We start from the raw sequence: 19,159 nt of genomic DNA on the forward strand, positions 1-19,159 counted from the left end.
ATTTATCTTCTGCATTTTACTATTAGCATATTGACAAAAATAAAAATAAAAATTGAGATACATAAACAACAATCATTGTCTTTAAAATGTTGCACCCTTAAATGCTTAGCATTTTCCCTGTAGGTAGTAGTAATATTTATGTGCAATTCGTTTTCATGAGATAATTAAGATCCCTGGAATACCAATACAGAATGGAAGAAATAAAGAGGAAATTAGGTAAGTTAAAATCAAGTTCACTGGAATTTTATTTATTAAGCATGATCATACTTAAAAATTTGCTTACAGTGGATGAAGAATGATTTGAATTCCATCTTTAGGACGGAGGGTAAACATCGGAATCGGATAGTGATTATAATTTGGTGAAACAGTGAGCCTGTAACGCTGCAAGATCATCGACAGTGCTATTTTCACTTCCATTGTGGCGAAATTGTATCCAACACATTTTCGAAGACCATAACCGAATGATAGGAAGGCCATAACTTGATCCCTTGCTGCTTTAGACACACCATCAGCAAATCTCTCTGGCTTGAAAAGATGAGCGTCTTCTCCCCATACTTCACTGTTGTGATGAACTGCTAAAGTTGCTATAATCACTTCAATTCCTGCTGGAATTTTTAGTTTTCCCAACCTTGTATTTTTTGTAACCTCTCTTTGTAGAAGAAGAAATGGTGGATAAAGCCTTAGTGCCTCATTTATTATCATGCCCACCTACAAGCAAATATCAAATAATCGGGGTTATAACTTTTTGAGAAGTTAGGAGATCAGTAAAAAGTAATAGAGGAAGATCTTTGTAGGATTGGTTCTTCTATTTAAATTATAAAAAGATAATGGTCAAAAACACACTTGAACTATTACTTTTTCATGAGTTTCTCACCTGAACTATAGGCGTGCGAGTTTTATACCTAAATTATCACCAACTATTTATCAAAACACACTTCAACTATCACTTGTTCCATTTTTGTACCTCAACTATTCAGATATTGTGTGTGTAAAATTAAAGACCTATTGTAAAAAAGACATAAAACTAAAAATAAATTTGTGAAAAGCTTAAAAAACAATAGACCGGATTAATTCCAAGGAAGAATATAATAGGTCCTTACAATTTTTAGCCTTGAAATGCTTTCTGCCTTTGGATTTTCTTGCCCAACAGTTTCAAGAACTTCCTCTCTTGCTTTCTCTTGCCAATCCGGGTTGATTGCTAAGAGTAGAATACTCCAACTTAGCAAACTGGTCACTGTTTTATGTCCAGCAAAATAGAATGATTTGCATTCTTCTATGATTTCATCCACAGAAATTCTTGCTATTTGATCAGCATTAAAGCGACCCTCCAAGAGCGATCCAAGAAAATCATCTCCAAAATTGTCTGATTGTCCTACCTTAACTCTGTCTTCTCTTTTCTTTATGATTCCTGCGAATGAGTCACTGAGTTCTTCAAGGATTGTGTCTGCTTTTATCTCCTCAGATGACCTGAAAAATTTACTGTAGAGGAGCCAGAGTAAATTAATAAAAACGATAGTAAGTTAAAGTTAATTTGATGTAAATAAGAGTTGTTTAAGCGTACTCGATAATAGGATTCTGATTCTTTCCATAGCTCATTGAACTTATATAAGCTATATTGTCCAGCATAGTGAATATATGTTTCCCAGTTGAGTAATCGCTTCCGAAAACAGAGTTTGAGATGATCTCCAAGCTTAAAAGCCTGAATTCTTCAAACACTTCAAGTTCTTTACCTTCATAAGATTTCCATGTTTTCAACATTGCTTCCACTCTTCCAACCATTGCTGGCAACATATCCTGTTTGATAGGTAACATTAGTTAGATATATTCACTACTGAAACAACTGCAATTCACTGCGAGCTTCGTCGTTAATTTGTCGCTAAATTGTTCTTAGCTACCATATTTGTTGCTAATCAGCAGCTAAATAGGATTAGGGACGGATTTTGCAGTGTAACAACATAACTTGTTCGTCGCTAATGCCAGTTCTTTTTTAAATAATTAGTGGTTCATAATTTGTTCGTCACTAATGCCAGTTTTTTTATTTTTTATTTTTTATTTTTTAATAATTATTGGTTCTTGAATCTTGATTTTAAATATTGGAGAAGATTTAAGAAATTAGTTCACCTTCAAGCTTTGGGCATGGAAAACATTGTCAGCCACTTTCCGAAGTTTTAACCATTTGTGACCTTCTTGAAAAACACTTCCATCCCCGACGAATTTCTTCAGGATGCCATCAAATTTAGCCTTCCCAAATGTACCTTGTTTGTTGGTAAAAATTTCTTTGATCAACTCAACATCACTTACAATTAATTGTGGTTGACTACTATTCACCCAGTAAAGAAAAGTACTTCCTGATACATAAATTCACAAATCGTTTAAAAGGCAATTGATAAAAAAAAAAATGAAAAAAAAGAGAGAAGGAAAATGGATATTACCATATAGTTTGATCCATGAGTGGAAATGTGGCTGCAATCTAGGGAATATGTCATGTGATATATCCATGGGAGCATTATTGCATTTCAATTGCATTTCTAAAGTTGCTCTGCAGTTTCCATTGCGAAACTCGTAACGTGGACCTTTGATTCCCTGTGAATTAATGAAATATTGTAGGGAAATTGGATACAACCATGATTTGTATAAGAACCTAGCAAGAACCAGTGTGGCAATTAAGAAAACAGAGAAAATTATTGCTATCATGGCTGCCAAGTTTCAAAAAGAACTCTGCCTTTATGGCTGTTCTTATCAAATTTTACGGCTTGATTTAAAGTGGCATAATACATAAATAAGCCCTCAAACTTGGTTTCATTTTAAAGTATGCCCTTTAATTTTGGGTGTGCATAAGTAGGCACCTTAACTTGTCTCTAAACACCTTCAAAATTTATCTGTCATGTTAGTGCCACGTCAACATTTATGTTTACGTGTTTAATTTTTTACAAGTTAAGGTGCCTATTTGTATACATCCAAAGTTCAAGGACATACTTAAAAAAATGAGCCAAGTTTGAAGCCTATTTATGTATTCCATTTAAAGTTAAAAAGGGCAACATATAAGGGAGTATACTGATCTAGTTACTACATTAATTAAAATGTCTATGATGTACAAGTTGTACCATCTGGCGAGCTAGCCATTTTCTCGGCTGAGTTCATTGCAATTGTACTTTTAGGGTGTGTTTGAACGGAAGAAAATATTTTCCAAAATATTTTTTTTAATTTTTTAATGTTTGATCGGTTAAAAATATTTTTTGTAGGAAAAATAAGATTGATATATGATATTCCACATTGAATGGCCCCTCCCTACCCTCCAATCCACCCACCACACCCCCTACACCCCACTTAATCCCACATAAAATTTGCCTATATATTATATACAATTATTTTTGGGATAAATTTTTTTATTTTTCTACCTACTTACCATAAGTAAGAAAAATAACTTACTGTTAAAAAAAATATTTTCCGTGAAAAACAATTTCCTTCGTACCAAACACACCCTTAATTATATGACTTTTTATTGTAGTAGATCGTTAGAAAATATTTAACGTGTTTGGTAAATAAAACAAAATAAAATTTATTTAAGCTTATTTTCTTTATACTAATAATCTAAGATCATTTTCTCGACACGAGGAAAAAAGAATACTGTATTACTATATACATTTATAAGTTTGGCTGGCTTGCTCGTGTTATTGAGATCTTTGTCTTTTTTTAGGTGTCGTTTGGCCATAAATACCAAAAAAAAATTTCACTTTTTTTGAAATTTTTGAAGTTGAAGTTGGAGTTGTATTTAGCCATAGTTTTTGAAATTATAGTTTTTTGTGAAATGTAGTGTAAAAAAGTGAAAAAAGTGAATTTTTTTTGAAAAATAAGTTTTTCTTATTTTTAGTATTCCGGAATACAGCTCAAAAAAAAGTGAATAATTTTTATGGCCAAACGCTAAAAGTAAAAAAAGTGAAAAAAATTTGTGAAAAAAGGTGAATAAATTTTATGGCCAAACGCCCATTAAAAAGCCTAGTTAACTATCATATATTTTCTTCACACGTTCCAAGACAGAGCCACGAGATCTTGTTTGATTCCTTGCCTTGCCGACCTCCATTATTTGGATAGTACTCCGTCAATAAAATATTTCCCTTATTTCATTTTTCTGTGACTGCTTTTAGGTACTTCTGTATTTTTTTATTTATTTTTATTTTTTAGGTAGAAGATGACAGTGCAATAGTTCTGTTGGACAGGTTTACTGTTTATCATTTATCGTTACAGGCAACATTATTGGATTAAAGCTCTGTGATTAGCTTTTATTGTCTGGGCAAAGAGCCAAATGGAATCTCTACGAATTTTCATAACTTGCGTCAATGTGTGGTTTGTTGCCCTTCGATTTCATACTAGTAGTCACAGTATTACTCTTGTAGCTTCTTGCACTTCGATTTCTATATATGTTATGTTTCTTTACTTCGATTATTGTATTAATTTGTGTATTCATGCTTTTTATCGTATTTTGCCATGATTTTTTAAACTGCTTTGAATTGTTTGTTCTTGTGCCGAGGGTCTACCGGAAACAGTCCTCCTATCTCCCAAGGTATGATAAGGTCTACGTACACTCTACCCTCCCTTGACCCCACTTTATGGGATTTCGCTGGGTATGTTGTTGTTGTTGCTACGTCAACGTGTGGTGTCACTCTTTTGGAATATTTAGCTCTAGCATTGGGGCTTTCACAACCCCCAACTACTTTGCTAAGAAAATGAAAAATTCCACTTCTTGAAAATGGTTTGAAAAGACAGTATTTGACATGCAACATAAACTACGCGCGTGTATAAAACTACACGTACCGAGTTTAAATCTTGAGGTCAAGTTATAATTTCACTTCGGACAAATCTTGGTGGATCATAGGATTCCGCAAATTTTAAGTGTGTAATTGGCAAAAGTAGACAAGTTTAGAGGGGTAATTAGGTATTCTCTGTGGTAAAGGTTGTACCGTAAAGGATACTTTTATTTTCCATCTAATTAATGGGTTTAAATCTCATAGTTTGACAAAATATGAGTACTTCATAATAGAATCTTGCTTACTCTTATGTCCTTGTAAATTAAATCGAGAATACAATTGTTACTTCTCGGGATGCATGTGGTTATACTATAAGTTGATAGTTCCTAGAGATTTAAATTGGTGCAAGATCTATTTTTTTTTACTGGCCCTCATCCTGAAGCACACATGTTTGAATGAAATGCTTATTTTGTATATAATTAATAGAAATAAACAAGCTGATCTCAGAATACATTACAGGCATCTCCATCCATGTTAAGACAAAAACTGATGCGGTGATGGGCAATAGGCCCCAATGCAGTATTTTGAGCAAGATGATTTTGTCTACATTATTAATTCAATTTGTATTTTATGCTGGATAAAATATAGTCGTAGAGCCTTGGCCGCGAAATCAGTAGTACCGACTCTTTGAAGCCTAGGTACCTGTCATTAAACTGCGATTACGGATTCCCTCCAGCGATCGTAATATAACTGTGCTCGGAGGGGCTGGGCAAGGATCTGCTATGCAGTGAACGCGGTTCTTAATTTCCGCTATCGTGAAAGTACTAAGTTATGAGGATTTGTGAAATTTCCCATTATATATGGTGTAATTGTGGCTATATCAGCAATTGGCTTCGTAGCCTTCACACGTAGTGTCGTGATCGAAGTGGTGGACTTTCTACGATCGCACTACTGAACACTGGACTGGTACAACAGCCAAAAATTAGCAATGTGATTCCTGTTCCGAATCCCTCCAAACTTGGTTCCAGCACCCAAACACACCAAAAACAGTTATAACAGCATGTGACATTTCACTTGCGGGGTCAAATTATAATAACGGATCAGGGTGTTACATTGTATTAAAGCTAAACTTATGATCCCCTTAATTTGAAGTGAAATTAATGTTTAATATCGATCAACTTCGTAACATTTACAAGAAATCTGATCGAGTGGTGTTATGGTAGACCAAATGAGTGCCTTATTTCAAACAAACCTGATAGGACTTCCATCAGGTTAAATGGAAACCTCCTCACGGATGAAGCTATAAACTAAACACCGATGGCTCCCCTCTTGGCCGAACCCTGATCTAGGGGGAACTGGTGTGGTGATTAGAAATAGCAATGACGATTGGATCATTGTATTCATGAAAGGAAAACTCAACACCAAACATTCCTTTTGAATTGTTAGCTCTTATACAAGGACTTAAAATACATTGGAAAATCCTCTTGCTCCACCGGGAATCAGGAGTCCACAGAGGTAATTAATTGGAATCATTAATGGTGATCACCTATCTTAGGTGAATATAGGATTTCTAGAACAAAGGTTCACAGCTAAAAAAAGAAGGAAAAAATGTATTAAGTGGAAATTGATCCCTAGTCCTCTACGTAAATAACTCAACTTTCTACCAAGTGCACCATGTAGCCTTCTTGTAGCATGTGTTCCACCGTGTAATATTATACTAATTTTAAAAAATATATACATAAAATACCTAATTTTACAGAAAGACCATGTGTTCACTTGACCCAAATTACCACATAAAATCGCCCCTGGCTCCATGTGGCATGTGATTATTATCTGAATTAATATATTCTATATATATCCATATCACCAAAAAAAGTGCCTTATTTGATGCACTTCGTGTCAGATATTCTTATATATATCCAGTTCACCAAAAAGAAAGTGCCTTATTTTTTGTTTCCTTCATCCTCTGTTTTGAGAGGAGTAGGTTGAGGGAAAATGTACACCTATATTAAGTGGATCCAGGATTTAAAATTTATGAATTCTACAACAAATCGAGTTAATATACATTAATGTTTTTCACAGTCACATACTAAAAGATATTTAGTGAAATTCTTCATACATATATAAAATTTTAGGCAAAAGTTATTGAATTCCTCTAAACCCGTAAATATCATTTTGGATCCGCCACTGCAGCTGTATCAAATCCAACATGTTTTGGTTGGAATAGGTTCATCAATATTAATTGCTAGATTTTTGGGTGTCAATGATAGCTTCTCAATTATTGAATCAAGAGGAATGGGTCTCATCCTTCTTCAGCTTAAGATGATAGCAATCATTTTCTGTGACAAAAGCTCCATTTCTGTCTGTTTCTAATATTTAACAGAATATTTGAGAAGTGACTATGACAAACGTTATAGACTATTAGGACGCGAGATAATAAATGAATAATGGATGATATTAGAGCGGAGCTAGTGCTTCAGTTACGGGTTCGCCTGGACCAGTACGTTCGATTCAAATTTTGTATTTATATTAAAAAATCTTTTGAATATGTACAAACTATTATTGTAATTCACAACCCAAAACCTTACAAAAACTAGAATTTCAATCACATAAACTTCAAATTCTGACTCCGCCTAGGACAATTTTGAGCTCAAACACAAAAATGTTGTACTGTTTTGGGCCTTTTCTCGACGGTATGAACTAAGCCATGCCATGGAAGGACAGACAGTAATGTATATTTTCATTGGCTGTCACATTTCCTAGTGGTCCCTTTATTATCTCTGACTCTCTGTGTAGATAATAACCAGGATAGGATAATGTACTTACGGTTCACATATTCAAGGGCAGACATCGAAATGCTGAATCCCTTATTCAGATTCACTGATTTTTGATCTATCTTTTTTATCTCTTCATATCTTTTGGTGATCCATTGTATAGTTTAAACTACACAAGGAAGCATGATCACCTAGGTTCTAATCATTTAATGCTTAGAATCAAGGCGTGAACCAAAACTACTAAAATCTGTCGAATTTGTTAACACCATTGTAGGTCCATTTAATGCTGATAGTTTCTTAATTCTTGCGAGACAATTTTCAGCATGCCTCATGGCAGAGGCAAGTCAGTATTTTTGGTTTATGATCTCTTGTCCTAGATCATAACTAGTCAGGATTTTTGGATTATGATCTCCAATTTTTTATCATAATTATTTTTGCTTACTAGGTCCGTCTGATAGATTATTTGTCACACTAAATACATTTTTAACCCAAATACATAATTTGAACCAAAACTACTAAGTTTTGACAAACTTGTACACACCATTGTAGTTCCGCCCCTGCTTTATGGTCGGAAAATATGATTAAATCGTTCAACTGAGTTTTTCTGGATATATATATATATATAAGAACTATCACTACAAGAAGAAAGGTTAGACCAAAATTTAAAGACTAAGTTAAAAATCTAGTAACTAAAAGCATACTTTAAGGACCAGAATTTTTGTCAGTCCCAAACTCTCGAATTTGTATTTCTAATTGATGAAGGGAATGGATATGGTCCCGAATATGATCAACGTCTGGTCCCTACTACCCAAATCAAGTGGGACCAGTTGTGGATCCAGGATCTCACTAAGAGGGTTCGAAAAAATACAAATGTAGTGCTTGAAATTTAAACTTGAAATCTCAAGGTAAATTTTGAACATTCTAAATTAAACCACCGAGCCAACTTCTAATCTTGTGTTTGGAGGATTCAAATATATACTATGGAATATATATACTATGGAATATTTACTGAGGGAGTGATATGGAATGAAAAAAACAGACAGAAAATCAAACGGACAATGAATGAAAACTCATTGCATTAATTCATTACATTGTTATTGAAAAATAAAAAAATACATCTCCATTTATAGAGAAATAAAAAGAATAAAATAAAATATATTATTTTCTTTATAGATACTAAACTAAAAGGAAACTAAATATTTTATAATTAATGTCGTAACTAGACTTAAAAGGAAACTAAATGATCCAGAATATTGTTAGACTAAAAAGGAAGTAAATCTTTTTACCATCAATTAAATCATAACGTAGAAGAAAAGTAAATTTTAATAGTTCCCCTCAAACTCAAGTTGGTGTATCTAATTTGAGTTTGAAGACTTGATTCTTCTCCTTCTTCTTGAAGGCCGTGTAAAATTATTTTTTAACTTCATCTTCATTGGCCAATTGTGATGGTTTTCACTTTTCCTCCAATGAAGATTTGTGAAGCATTCAAATATATATTGATGCCTGACATGGTTCAAAATAGATACATATAAAATTTGTATGGATTAAAATAAGTATTGGTTAAAAATTGGCATTGATTGAAAATTGGAGCCCGGTGCATTGAAAGTGAACACAGGTAAAAATTATTGGAGCCCGGTGCGTTGAAAGTGAGTACGGATTAAAATTATTGGAGCCCGGTGCGTTGAAAGTGAGTATGGGCTAAATATGAGCCCTGCGTTAAAATAAAAGCATGGGTTAAAATTGGATTGAAAATAGGTAGGGTTAAAAGTGGTTGAAAGAAGTTCTTTTTCTTCATCAATGAAGTCCCAGATTCATTAAGATCAATGAACCTGGCTCTGATACCACTGTTATGGAATGAAATATTTAGAGAGAAAATTGAAGAAAGAATGAATAATAACTCATTGCATTAATTCATTATATTGTTTCTTGTATTGAAAAATAAAAGACTACATCTCTATTTATAAAGAGAATAAAACAAAAGAAAATATATTATTTTCCTTATAGATACTAAACTAAAAGGAAACTAAGTAATTTACTATTAACGTAGTAACTAGACTTAAAAGGAAGCTAAATGTTGCAAAATATTCATAGACTAAAAAAGAACTAAATCTTTCTATCATCAATTAAATCATAAAGTAGAAAAAAAGTAAATTTTAACAAAAAGTTGGGCTGAAGCCCGACAAGAAGGGGTGGCTCATATGGTAAGTACATACCTTCCACCTCGAACCCGAAGGTTGTGGGTTCGAGTCACCAAGGAAGCAAAAAGGGAAGCTCCCGGAGGAATGGGTTTGAAAAAAAAAAAAAAAAAAAAAAAAAAAGAAGAAGAAAAAGAATGCCCCCTCCCCCCCCCCCCCCCACCCGACCCCCCTCCAGATTTGCCCCTAAGCGGGACTGAGCACCAGTGGCGGAGCTAGGATATTCATCTAAGGAGTTCACAAATATGAAGAAGTAAATACACGAAAAAGCTAAGGGGGTTAAACATCTACTATATATACATGAGAATTCCGACACAATTTTGTGGAGTCCTCCTTGTTGTATGTCATCTTAATCGTTTGCAAAAGGTCTTTTTCACACCGTAGGATGAGCTTATTATCATGTCTATTCCTTGACCATGTCCAAATGGAAAGTTGTCGTTATGTTTATTTAGTTTTATTTTTAATTGATGTTTTGATTTTTGTGGGAACATGAACAGTGAGTAATTTTGAGTTTTTTTTTTTTTCAAATGATCGAATTAGACTCGTGTAAATTGTGTGATCTTTTTTCAATCCTGCATAATATGCTTTATAGGAGCTGGTGTTGTAAGTCCCTCTTCAGCTTTTGTCTTTGTTATAATTTTCCATAAGATTTTTGAGTTCTGTTTAACCTATTAAAAGAGTTTTTGTAATCTACTTATTTGACAGATAAATCTAGAACTGCAACGATACAAACATAGCTATGAACTTGCTTTGCGACCAAACTGGAGAAGAAAGGGCGACAATCCAATTACTTTTTTGGATGTACATTTGCCTTTACCTCTGCTAGTTAAGTTGGGTAGTCATGAATCTCTTGAAGTTACTTTGGGTTGGATATTAGCAAACTTGAGTAATGCTCTTAAGAATGGACTGTTAGTATGTTGTTGGACGTCTCCTGCTTTTGGAGATTTTCCCGTTCAAGGGGGTACTTCTTACATTCTTATTCAAGACGGTATTTAGTTGCTAATTGCACTGCATTTTCTTAAGAAAGCTGCTTTTTTGGTTCTACTAGGTTGATAATAATGAGCTTTCTGTTTCTCTCATCATGTAGCAGCTAGTCATAATTTAGATGATAGTCGAAGAAAGATCATTTCTTCAGGAACAACAAGTCCATTGAATCTAAACTCATATGAGGTTAGCACTTTCTATTTGGTTTGTATGGGGTAGCACGACCAATATTATTATATCTATTTATTAGGAAGTTTTTACAATTAAGTGCAAAAGTAAGCCCTGCCTTACTATGTTTCAGCCACTCACTGGTTCCTGCTACTTTTGACAAGCCCTTGCCAAACCAAAGTCTGATTTTTTTTTTAAAAAAAATTTTGGAATCCCGAAAGTATTGCAAACCTTTCAATCGAGGTGTTTAATTTTCAAACAGAAATGGTGATTGAACCTAAAAATTTGGATGCTGTCATTGATTAACTGAGGTATAATTCTCAACCATATATTTCATCTAGAGGCACTCTACACAAGCTTTATGCATTTAGCTATTTTCTACCTGGAGGAAGTTTCCACTTATTACATGACATGATTCCTCGTGTGTTTAGATGGATAAAATGACTGCTTTCGGTACTCCTATTAGTCTGAACTGCTTATAAAATGTCTATGAGTTCTGAAAGATAATTATCTATAGTTGATTAAAATCTTTTTGGCCAAACCCATCGACTTATTGTTCCATTTAAAATGCAAAAACCAACACCAAATTAAGTGGCCAATTAAATTGTGCCAACTCATTTTAATTGTAAATTCACTAATTTGTAAATTCTTGGAGTTTTGACCATTAAAAATTGGGGCTTTTGGGCTGGTTGGATGTGCAATGAGGTGGCGCCTTTTTGTGTTGGTTTTGCTCCGATAACGGTGCAAAAAGTGTCTAAATGAAATAGGAATGACCCACCTGAAATGTCTAAATGAAACAAAGGTCACTTTAGGTGCTCAAGTGAAAGAAGTGGACTACCACAGGTGTCTGATTAAAATCTTATTTAAGAAAATGTAAAGAAATAAGTAACCTTTTTGATTTTGTGCTAAGCTGTGGTTTTTGTGAACAACATTAAAACTTCTTGAAAGGCCTGCTGATCTGGAGTGCAAACGTGGAAGTATTATTCTGGCATATTAAGTTTATATCAGTTTGAGAAAACTTATTCGGGAAGGAAAGCTCAGGTGTCTTGTCCTAATTGTATCCTCAGTTTCAATAATGTGGCACATAATTTTCTTTTTAGTCTTTCCAAAGAGAATATCAAAAAATTTTATTTAGAAATAATTTAGCTTTAATGAGAATATTTATCACCACACAAGTGCCGTCTAAAGCTTATTTTAGATTATAGAAGTTCCAAAAGCTTCCTTTTTCTTTTAAATATGGTGTCTAGTCAAATGTAACACATAAATTGGGATGAAGAGAGTAGATATTACTAATAAATATATATTTTTCAATTATTATTTTTTTCCGAAGAGATGGGTACACTCGGCGAATTGATGAGAGAAGGTAAAACAAGAAACATGGAAAGGTCATTGGTAAAATTTAAATCATGAACCACATGATGTATAAATTGAAGATGGAACCACCGGACTACAACTTCATTATTGATAAAATATTACAAAGGTGCCCATGCTCATATGACAGATTGCTATTAAAAGAAAAGGCCAATTTAAGATTCACATCATGATAAAGAGCAATGCAAGTGGGGAATAATGGAAAACATGGTGAAGTTGTCATTCATATTATGCTGAGATCTTCTTGAATCTCACTAGACAATTTTCAGGAGGCTCGCCTTTGCTCGGTGGCTTAACTTGCTCAAGCCTGCATCATAGCGATAAAATTGAAATATTCTTTGATCAGTAATTGATATTCTATATAATTTATTTCATAAAATGTATATATGTAATTTGTGAATTACCTGTAGTTAAGAAGAAAGTAATGACCAACTACTAAATTCGTAAGCTTTGCCAAATTGGCTCCTGGGCACATTCGGGGACCTACTCCCAAAGGAAGAAAGGAGGTTGGCTTGATCTCTGCATCCTGTAAAATTATAGTGTTGTTCACTTGATACTATAACATCTTTGGGAATTTAATCATTCATGTACAGTAATTACAAGGATATTGACTAAATGATGCAAATTTATGAACAAAATTAATAGTCTGTTTGGTCAAGTTTTTGAGAAGGCAATAGTATTTATTTTCTTAAAAATACTTATTTAGAGAGTTGAGGTGTTTAGCCTAGAAAATAAAAGTGCTTTTGAATAATAGCAAAAACAAATTTTTAGAAACTAAAAAGATAAGTTTTCTCCATAAGCACTTCTGGAATCTTGGCCGAACACAAATTACAACCCTAATTGACAAAAATATTTTTCAGATTGATTAGCTAAACACTAGCAACTACTCCGTAAAAGTACTTTTTCAAACAAAATATTTTTCAAAATAAGCAGATTTTGAGAGTTTGGCAAAACAGACTTAGCATGGCACTTACATCCCATCTTGAAGGATTAAATTCCTTAGGTTTCACATAAGTGTTAGGGTCCATATACCAATGCCCTGACGTTGTCAAAACCTTCCACCCCTTAGGTATGGTGTACCCTGCGCAATGGATATTGATTAAATCATTTTAGTGTATCATTAACATTAATTGGCTTTGAGATAAGAGAACCAACCATTTATGTTAACAGTAGTTTTTGCAATTCTAAAGAAGATTGTTTCAGTGCTACCAAATCGTAGTGTTTCATGATATACCTGTCAATTTTGAAAGAGATATAGTACTTAGTACAAAAGAACTTGATCTTATTGAACTTGAAAAGAAACATTTTACATTGTGAATTGTGTGCTGTGCCTATTAAAGAAAAATTAGGCCTTACGTTAGAAAGATACTTCATCTGTCCAATCTCGTCGAAAGTAAGGCCTGCATCTGGAGATGGTCTTCGGTTAACTATTTCTTCTTGTTCCTCCTGAAAACAGAGAAATTTGTCTTAATAAATTAATTTAAAAGACTCTCTCAACTTTAATTGCACTTTTTGAATAAAATAAAGTAGTGATCCATTGATAACGTACTTTTGCTTTCTGCAACAACTCAGGGTGTTTTTCCAGATGCATAATTGTCTTTATGGCAACCAGAGCAACAATTTCATAACCACCAAATGTATAGGAGAGTAGCACTTTAATGATATCCTCATCACTAAATCCATTTCCATGTTCATCTTGAGTGTCTAGCATCGCGTCCAGCATGCTCTTGGGCCTTTCTTGTTTGTTTGCAATCATCACTTTTCTTTGATTTACTACGTCTTGAAGCATCCTACCTACTGCTTTTCTAGCCTGAAACCATAAAAACAGAGAAGTTACACAAACGAATAGTTCAAATTTTGTGCTCGGTCACTTATAACAATAGCAAGCCTAATACTCTTCACAGCAAGCATAATACGGTAACCTGAACACTAGCAAAAAAAAAAAAGATAATATAAATTAGCAAGAGACAAGTTCTGTAGCTAAACAGCAAAATCGGCTGCTAATCCTATTTAGCGACCAATTAGATGGATTGTTAAAATGTTAGCTACAAGGAATTTAGCGATGAATCGACGACGGATTATTAAAAATTTATGTTGACTACGAGTAAATAGCAATGAAGTTCGTAGCTCGTTCCAGATTTTTTTTAGTGGAAAGATAGAGGAGTAACCTGATTCACCCTATTAAATAGGCATGATGGTGTAAATTTCTTTAGAACGTCAATATATAAAACTTAAATCCATTTTGCCCCTATTAGATAAATTATCTCTTTTTCCTCTTTTTTGGTGATTAATCAAATTTGAAACTCTAGATCTTATTAATTACCTTGACTCCCCTGTAGAAAGCAAATCCGGGGATATTAACGGCCAAGCTTTTGTAAGCTTTAAACCTGTGTTGATTCTCCTTGAAAACATAGTCAAGCACTTGTCGAGAAACTCCATCTTCGCCGCCTACAAGAACTTGCATAAGCACCTCAAATGCAGGCCTTTTCATCTCAGAGAGCAACTCGAGGGGTTCATCTGTGGCAAGCCATTTGTCGAAGGAACCTTTCACGATTTTGTTCACGCTGTCAAAGTAGTAGGACAACGATCCGTGAGTTTTTATCGCGTTTGCTGCTGTTCGACGAAGAATCTTGTGTTCTTGGTTCTCTTGATTTCCTAGTAGGTTCAACATATAGTCTGGAAATGCTACGGCGAAATTCTCTTCATCCATCAGGATTTTCCTGCACGTTTCGGGCGTTGTGACAATAATGCTTGGCCTTCCAAACATGTGTCCCATGTACATCCCTCCTGGCCCGAACCTAATTAGTTACACACCAATGTGGAATTCAAATTCAAATTCAAAACAGAACATCAAATTAATACAACAGTAATAATTGTGTCATGAGAAACGTACCGAGTAGAAAAGTAAGCTGCAAATGCGTCGAGATTTCCACCGATGTAACATTTCAAGAGAAAAAGCATATTACCAACGAATGGCCAGCCCATGTCACCTGGAGGCAAACGACTTTCCTCCGGACTAAGTTTGAGTAAATAATACCAGCCATTTACTCTCTTTAGCACATTAATAAAGGTTAAAATCCCTATTCCCAGAGCTGTGCACAAGTACACTAACTCCATTTTCACTCTAAGAAACCTTTGTGAAGCTGATATTGTAAGTTGGTTTAATATATAGACTTCAGGGTCAGTATATATATTGGACTTAATTTTGATTATACATATATATTCAGATCTAGATCTGCGTACCTATGCTTGAGTACTCTTCTCCTTGAGAAGTGTGCTAGTTATTACTCCCTCCGTCCCATAATAAGTGTCACCTTAACCAAATTTTTTCGTCCCATAATAAGTATTACCTTAGGAAACCAAGACATAAATTGACTAATTTTTTCCAATTCTACACTTAGACAATAAAGGAACATTTAAATGATGATTGAAAAAGCCACATAGTAACTTGGTATTGTTAGATTCGTAATGTCAAAAGGTTTACTTGTTGTGCATGCTCTAATCAAAAGATAAAAGTAATTTATTTTTATTATATCGAGGTAATTTGCTAAATTTTACATTGCATTATTGGTTTCTTAATATGTTTATTTTTTGCTATGGTGACACACGGAGGGAGTATTTAATACGGTGAATCAGCACCAAAAATCAGGCAAAAAAAGATTCCACCAAATTATAAGGACGTGCTATTCATTAAAAAATGAACGCCATACACACATTTTTAATGCCGGAAATCAAAAGGGACAGCATAAGATAATACTCCTATTGAGGAAGCCGATTTTGCCTCTTACAAACTTGTCTTATTTTGTATTTTAAACTGGATAGACTAAAATAGTAAAGCCAGCCCCTAAGATAAACGTATTAATGCAATTTTGTCATGATCCAAATTCAAGAGGCCGTGTCTAGAACCTAGTCATTAGTCAGAGGCGGATTTAAGATTTAAACTCTACGAGTTCAACCTTAAGGTTTTTAGCATTAATTCATTATATTTTTAAAGTTATGTGTTTATATCTACTATTATTGTAATTTAGTAAGTTCTTAATTAAACTAGTACTCTCCTCAAAAGTACTAGATTCAGATGAACCTGGTGTCGTAATGATGGATCCGCCTGTCGTGAGCACATGGCAAACAAGCATAACTCATACGTGTATATGTAAATAAATGTAACTGAAAATATCAGCAGAGTTACTATCAAAGTAAAATTCAAATTCTGAATCCGCCTTTGCTACCATCGGTCTCTGCAAATAAATGGATGGCTAAGGTTCTTCCAACAAACAAATGTAACCACCAGTTAAATTTTATTATTAGTAAAGAAAAATATAGAAAAATATTCTTTAATTTTATTGAACATTTCAATCCAAATCCTCCTATCTACTCCTCTCTTTTGCGAAATTCCAAGAGACATTCCTAGAAAAATTTTAGTATGTGTGAGGCATGCCAAATCACACAGTGTGAGGCATTTACTTGATTGACAAATGGACTTATGTAGGTCTCACATTCCAAGCAATTAAAGACCCATATTTCTTTCTTCTGTATTTACAGCTTGAAAGTGCAAGAGGGGGGGTGAATTGTTAAAATTTTCGCTCTGTTAGTCGACTAGGTCAAGCCGGTAGTCGACTACCTACTCAGTGAATATTTAGGCAAGTGCAGAAAATAAATGACACATATAATTTATACTGGTTCAGATTCAATGTGAATCCTAGTCCAATCCTCAAGGGTGCACAAGGTGATCTCTCAGCCTCTTTTATAAGGTTTGGTACAATGAAGGTTTTGAATGAAGTTCCTACGTCTACACTCAAAACACTCTTATTCTTTTTGATACAAAGCCTCACAAACTATAACTCTCCTTTCTCTCTTATTACACTATGAATCACACAGACTAACAATGTTTGTTTGAAAGTAAAGCAGAGCAATGGAGGTAATGAGACTATTGCATAATTCTTTGTTTGTGAGGCAGCCCTTTTATATTGTTTTAGGCACTTCACGCAGAGAGTTCAACCCAAGGGATTTGATCCTTGGAAATGGAATCAGAGATCCTATTTCCAAGAATAAGACTGAGCTGTTGCTGCTTTCCTTGTGCGTTGAGGCAGCAGCAGATTTCGTACACCTCATGAGATATGCCTTTGATATTTTTCCTTCTTGAAAAGATTTGATGCTGCTGAAATAATTCCTCTTTAAATTGCAGATGTGATTTCCTTTTTTGAAAGATATGCGGCTGAAAGTTACAGCTGGTTGCCCTAACCACGTTTGGGCTAGGAAGCCATATGTCGAGTGAGCCCAGCTACTCTGTGGGCTTCCAAGTTGTTGGGGCTGTTTTGTGGGCTCACATATATGCCTTGTGTGATTTAATTTCTATACCGCACAAGTAAAATTGTCATCATAAAAACTTGACACTAACAATCTCCCCTTTTCGAGGATGACAATTTTAGACAAAGTGTAGTCAACTTCCGTAACGGATGCTCATTGTTAGAATAGGTGGAGACCCCCGACTAGTTGACTAGTCCTTTATAGGCTCCCCGAGCGCTTGACTCGTCATTCTCCCCCTTTGGCATCACTCAAAAACAACACAACAAAATAAAAGCAGAGGCAAAGAACCATCAAACAACACAACAAACAGGCAAAACCAAGGGACAAATAGCAAATAACAAAAGGCAACTAACAGCACTGCCAAGCATAAGGACCACAAAAAACAATGTTTAAACAGTTCAAAAAAAAACTAAAAACTTTTCTTGACGACGGAAGACTGGACGACGAAGAAAGTAGGCTAATGTATGCACAATAGCGTCCTTCATTTCCGTCGGCGTGTAGTAAGACGTTCGTGCATAGCAAGAACACTAGCTTGAAGCTTGGTGGACAAGCTTTGACCGCTTCCTTAATAACAAGATCCGTGTGCGAAAGTGGCAGCTAGAGACATCAAGACTGTTTCTCTAGTCACATCGCGAATCTTCTCCACTTGAAATAACGTGGATGCCATTAAGTCTTTAATGGACTCAATTTGAGCATCCATAGCAGAAAGTTTGGCGAGAAGTTCTTCATAGCATTCAGAGGAGACAGCAGGGGGATCTGAATTTTTTCCTTTGGTAGAGGGACCAGGTTGAGAGGCCTCATGGACATCTTTTAACAGTACCAGAATCATTGCTCAAAACATATCCCATGCTACCAAACGCCCTAGAGTTGTAGCATTGCTTGACCGGAGTGAGGGGATAGTCGACCAAATCGATTTTGACGACCTCTAGGATGCGGGAGATAAGCATACCATATGGGAGACTAGAGGGATTTTAAGCGCACTCAATCATATAATTGATAACTATGAGGACAAATTTATTTTTTTTTTCGGGACGAGAGGCAAAAAAGGCAAAAATAGCATCACGCTCGGGGAGATGGTGAGTACGACCAAAGACGAGGAACAATGGTAGTAGCAACCATATGAGCAAGCACACGGCCTAAACGAGATATTGGACGGACCAAGTTGAACAGGAACAGAGGAGGAATTTGAGAGGGATTTTTTAACATCGTCAAACGACACTTCAAGAGATTCAGGCCAAAATTTTTTTGGTAATTCCGAAAAGCCAGAGCAGGCGCAACCAAAAATAGAGTCAAGAACAGAGCAATTTAGCACAATATGAGTGCCAAGAACCAATGTTTCAAGTTCATTACACTACAAGAAAAATGGTCAATAGCAAAGGGAAAACTGGTCCCTAAAAGTGAGATTCTGGTCCCTACAGGTCAATAGCGACCAGCCAAATCGGTCCTTACATGTACTTCGCCGCTAAATGTCATTAACGACGAGATTGAATAGCTGGTCCCTAAATGGTTTTCACGGCCGCTTCATGACTGGACCCTCAAAGGTTATTAGGAACCATTTTTTTACGTGGCCGATCGATATTTAGGGACTAAATTTCCGCCGTTAAATCATTTTATGACC

At 34.9% G+C, this 19,159-nt stretch overlaps 2 protein-coding genes across 2 annotated transcripts in view; both read right to left on the minus strand.

Moving 5' to 3' along the window:
• Nucleotides 1-212: 212 nt before the first annotated feature.
• On the minus strand, nt 213-2,755 carry LOC132069387 (cytochrome P450 CYP749A22-like). The gene is made up of 5 exons (XM_059462747.1): nt 2,433-2,755; nt 2,122-2,348; nt 1,562-1,794; nt 1,101-1,479; nt 213-708 (listed from the first exon to the last, which is right to left on the minus strand). Exons 1-5 carry the CDS (start codon nt 2,692-2,694, stop codon nt 280-282), a joined length of 1,530 nt encoding a protein of 509 aa, XP_059318730.1. The 5' UTR covers nt 2,695-2,755; the 3' UTR covers nt 213-279.
• A 9,538-nt stretch (nt 2,756-12,293) lies between these two features.
• The window catches only part of LOC132031792 (beta-amyrin 11-oxidase-like), a 9,587-nt gene continuing 2,721 nt past the window's right edge, over nt 12,294-19,159 (minus strand). The window contains exons 2-12 of the mRNA XM_059421696.1: nt 18,700-18,892; nt 18,147-18,348; nt 17,895-17,898; nt 15,131-15,480; nt 14,561-15,035; nt 13,787-14,047; nt 13,594-13,683; nt 13,393-13,471; nt 13,212-13,318; nt 12,642-12,763; nt 12,294-12,544 (exon numbers count right to left, since the gene is read on the minus strand). Coding sequence (XP_059277679.1) covers nt 12,466-12,544; nt 12,642-12,763; nt 13,212-13,318; nt 13,393-13,471; nt 13,594-13,683; nt 13,787-14,047; nt 14,561-15,035; nt 15,131-15,480; nt 17,895-17,898; nt 18,147-18,348; nt 18,700-18,892 — 1,962 coding nt within the window. The 3' untranslated portion in view covers nt 12,294-12,465. The remainder of the gene's footprint in view (nt 12,545-12,641; nt 12,764-13,211; nt 13,319-13,392; nt 13,472-13,593; nt 13,684-13,786; nt 14,048-14,560; nt 15,036-15,130; nt 15,481-17,894; nt 17,899-18,146; nt 18,349-18,699; nt 18,893-19,159) is intronic.

The sequence above is a fragment of the Lycium ferocissimum genome, chromosome 9, assembly GCF_029784015.1.
Source record: "Lycium ferocissimum isolate CSIRO_LF1 chromosome 9, AGI_CSIRO_Lferr_CH_V1, whole genome shotgun sequence".
Classification (NCBI taxonomy): domain Eukaryota; kingdom Viridiplantae; phylum Streptophyta; class Magnoliopsida; order Solanales; family Solanaceae; genus Lycium; species Lycium ferocissimum.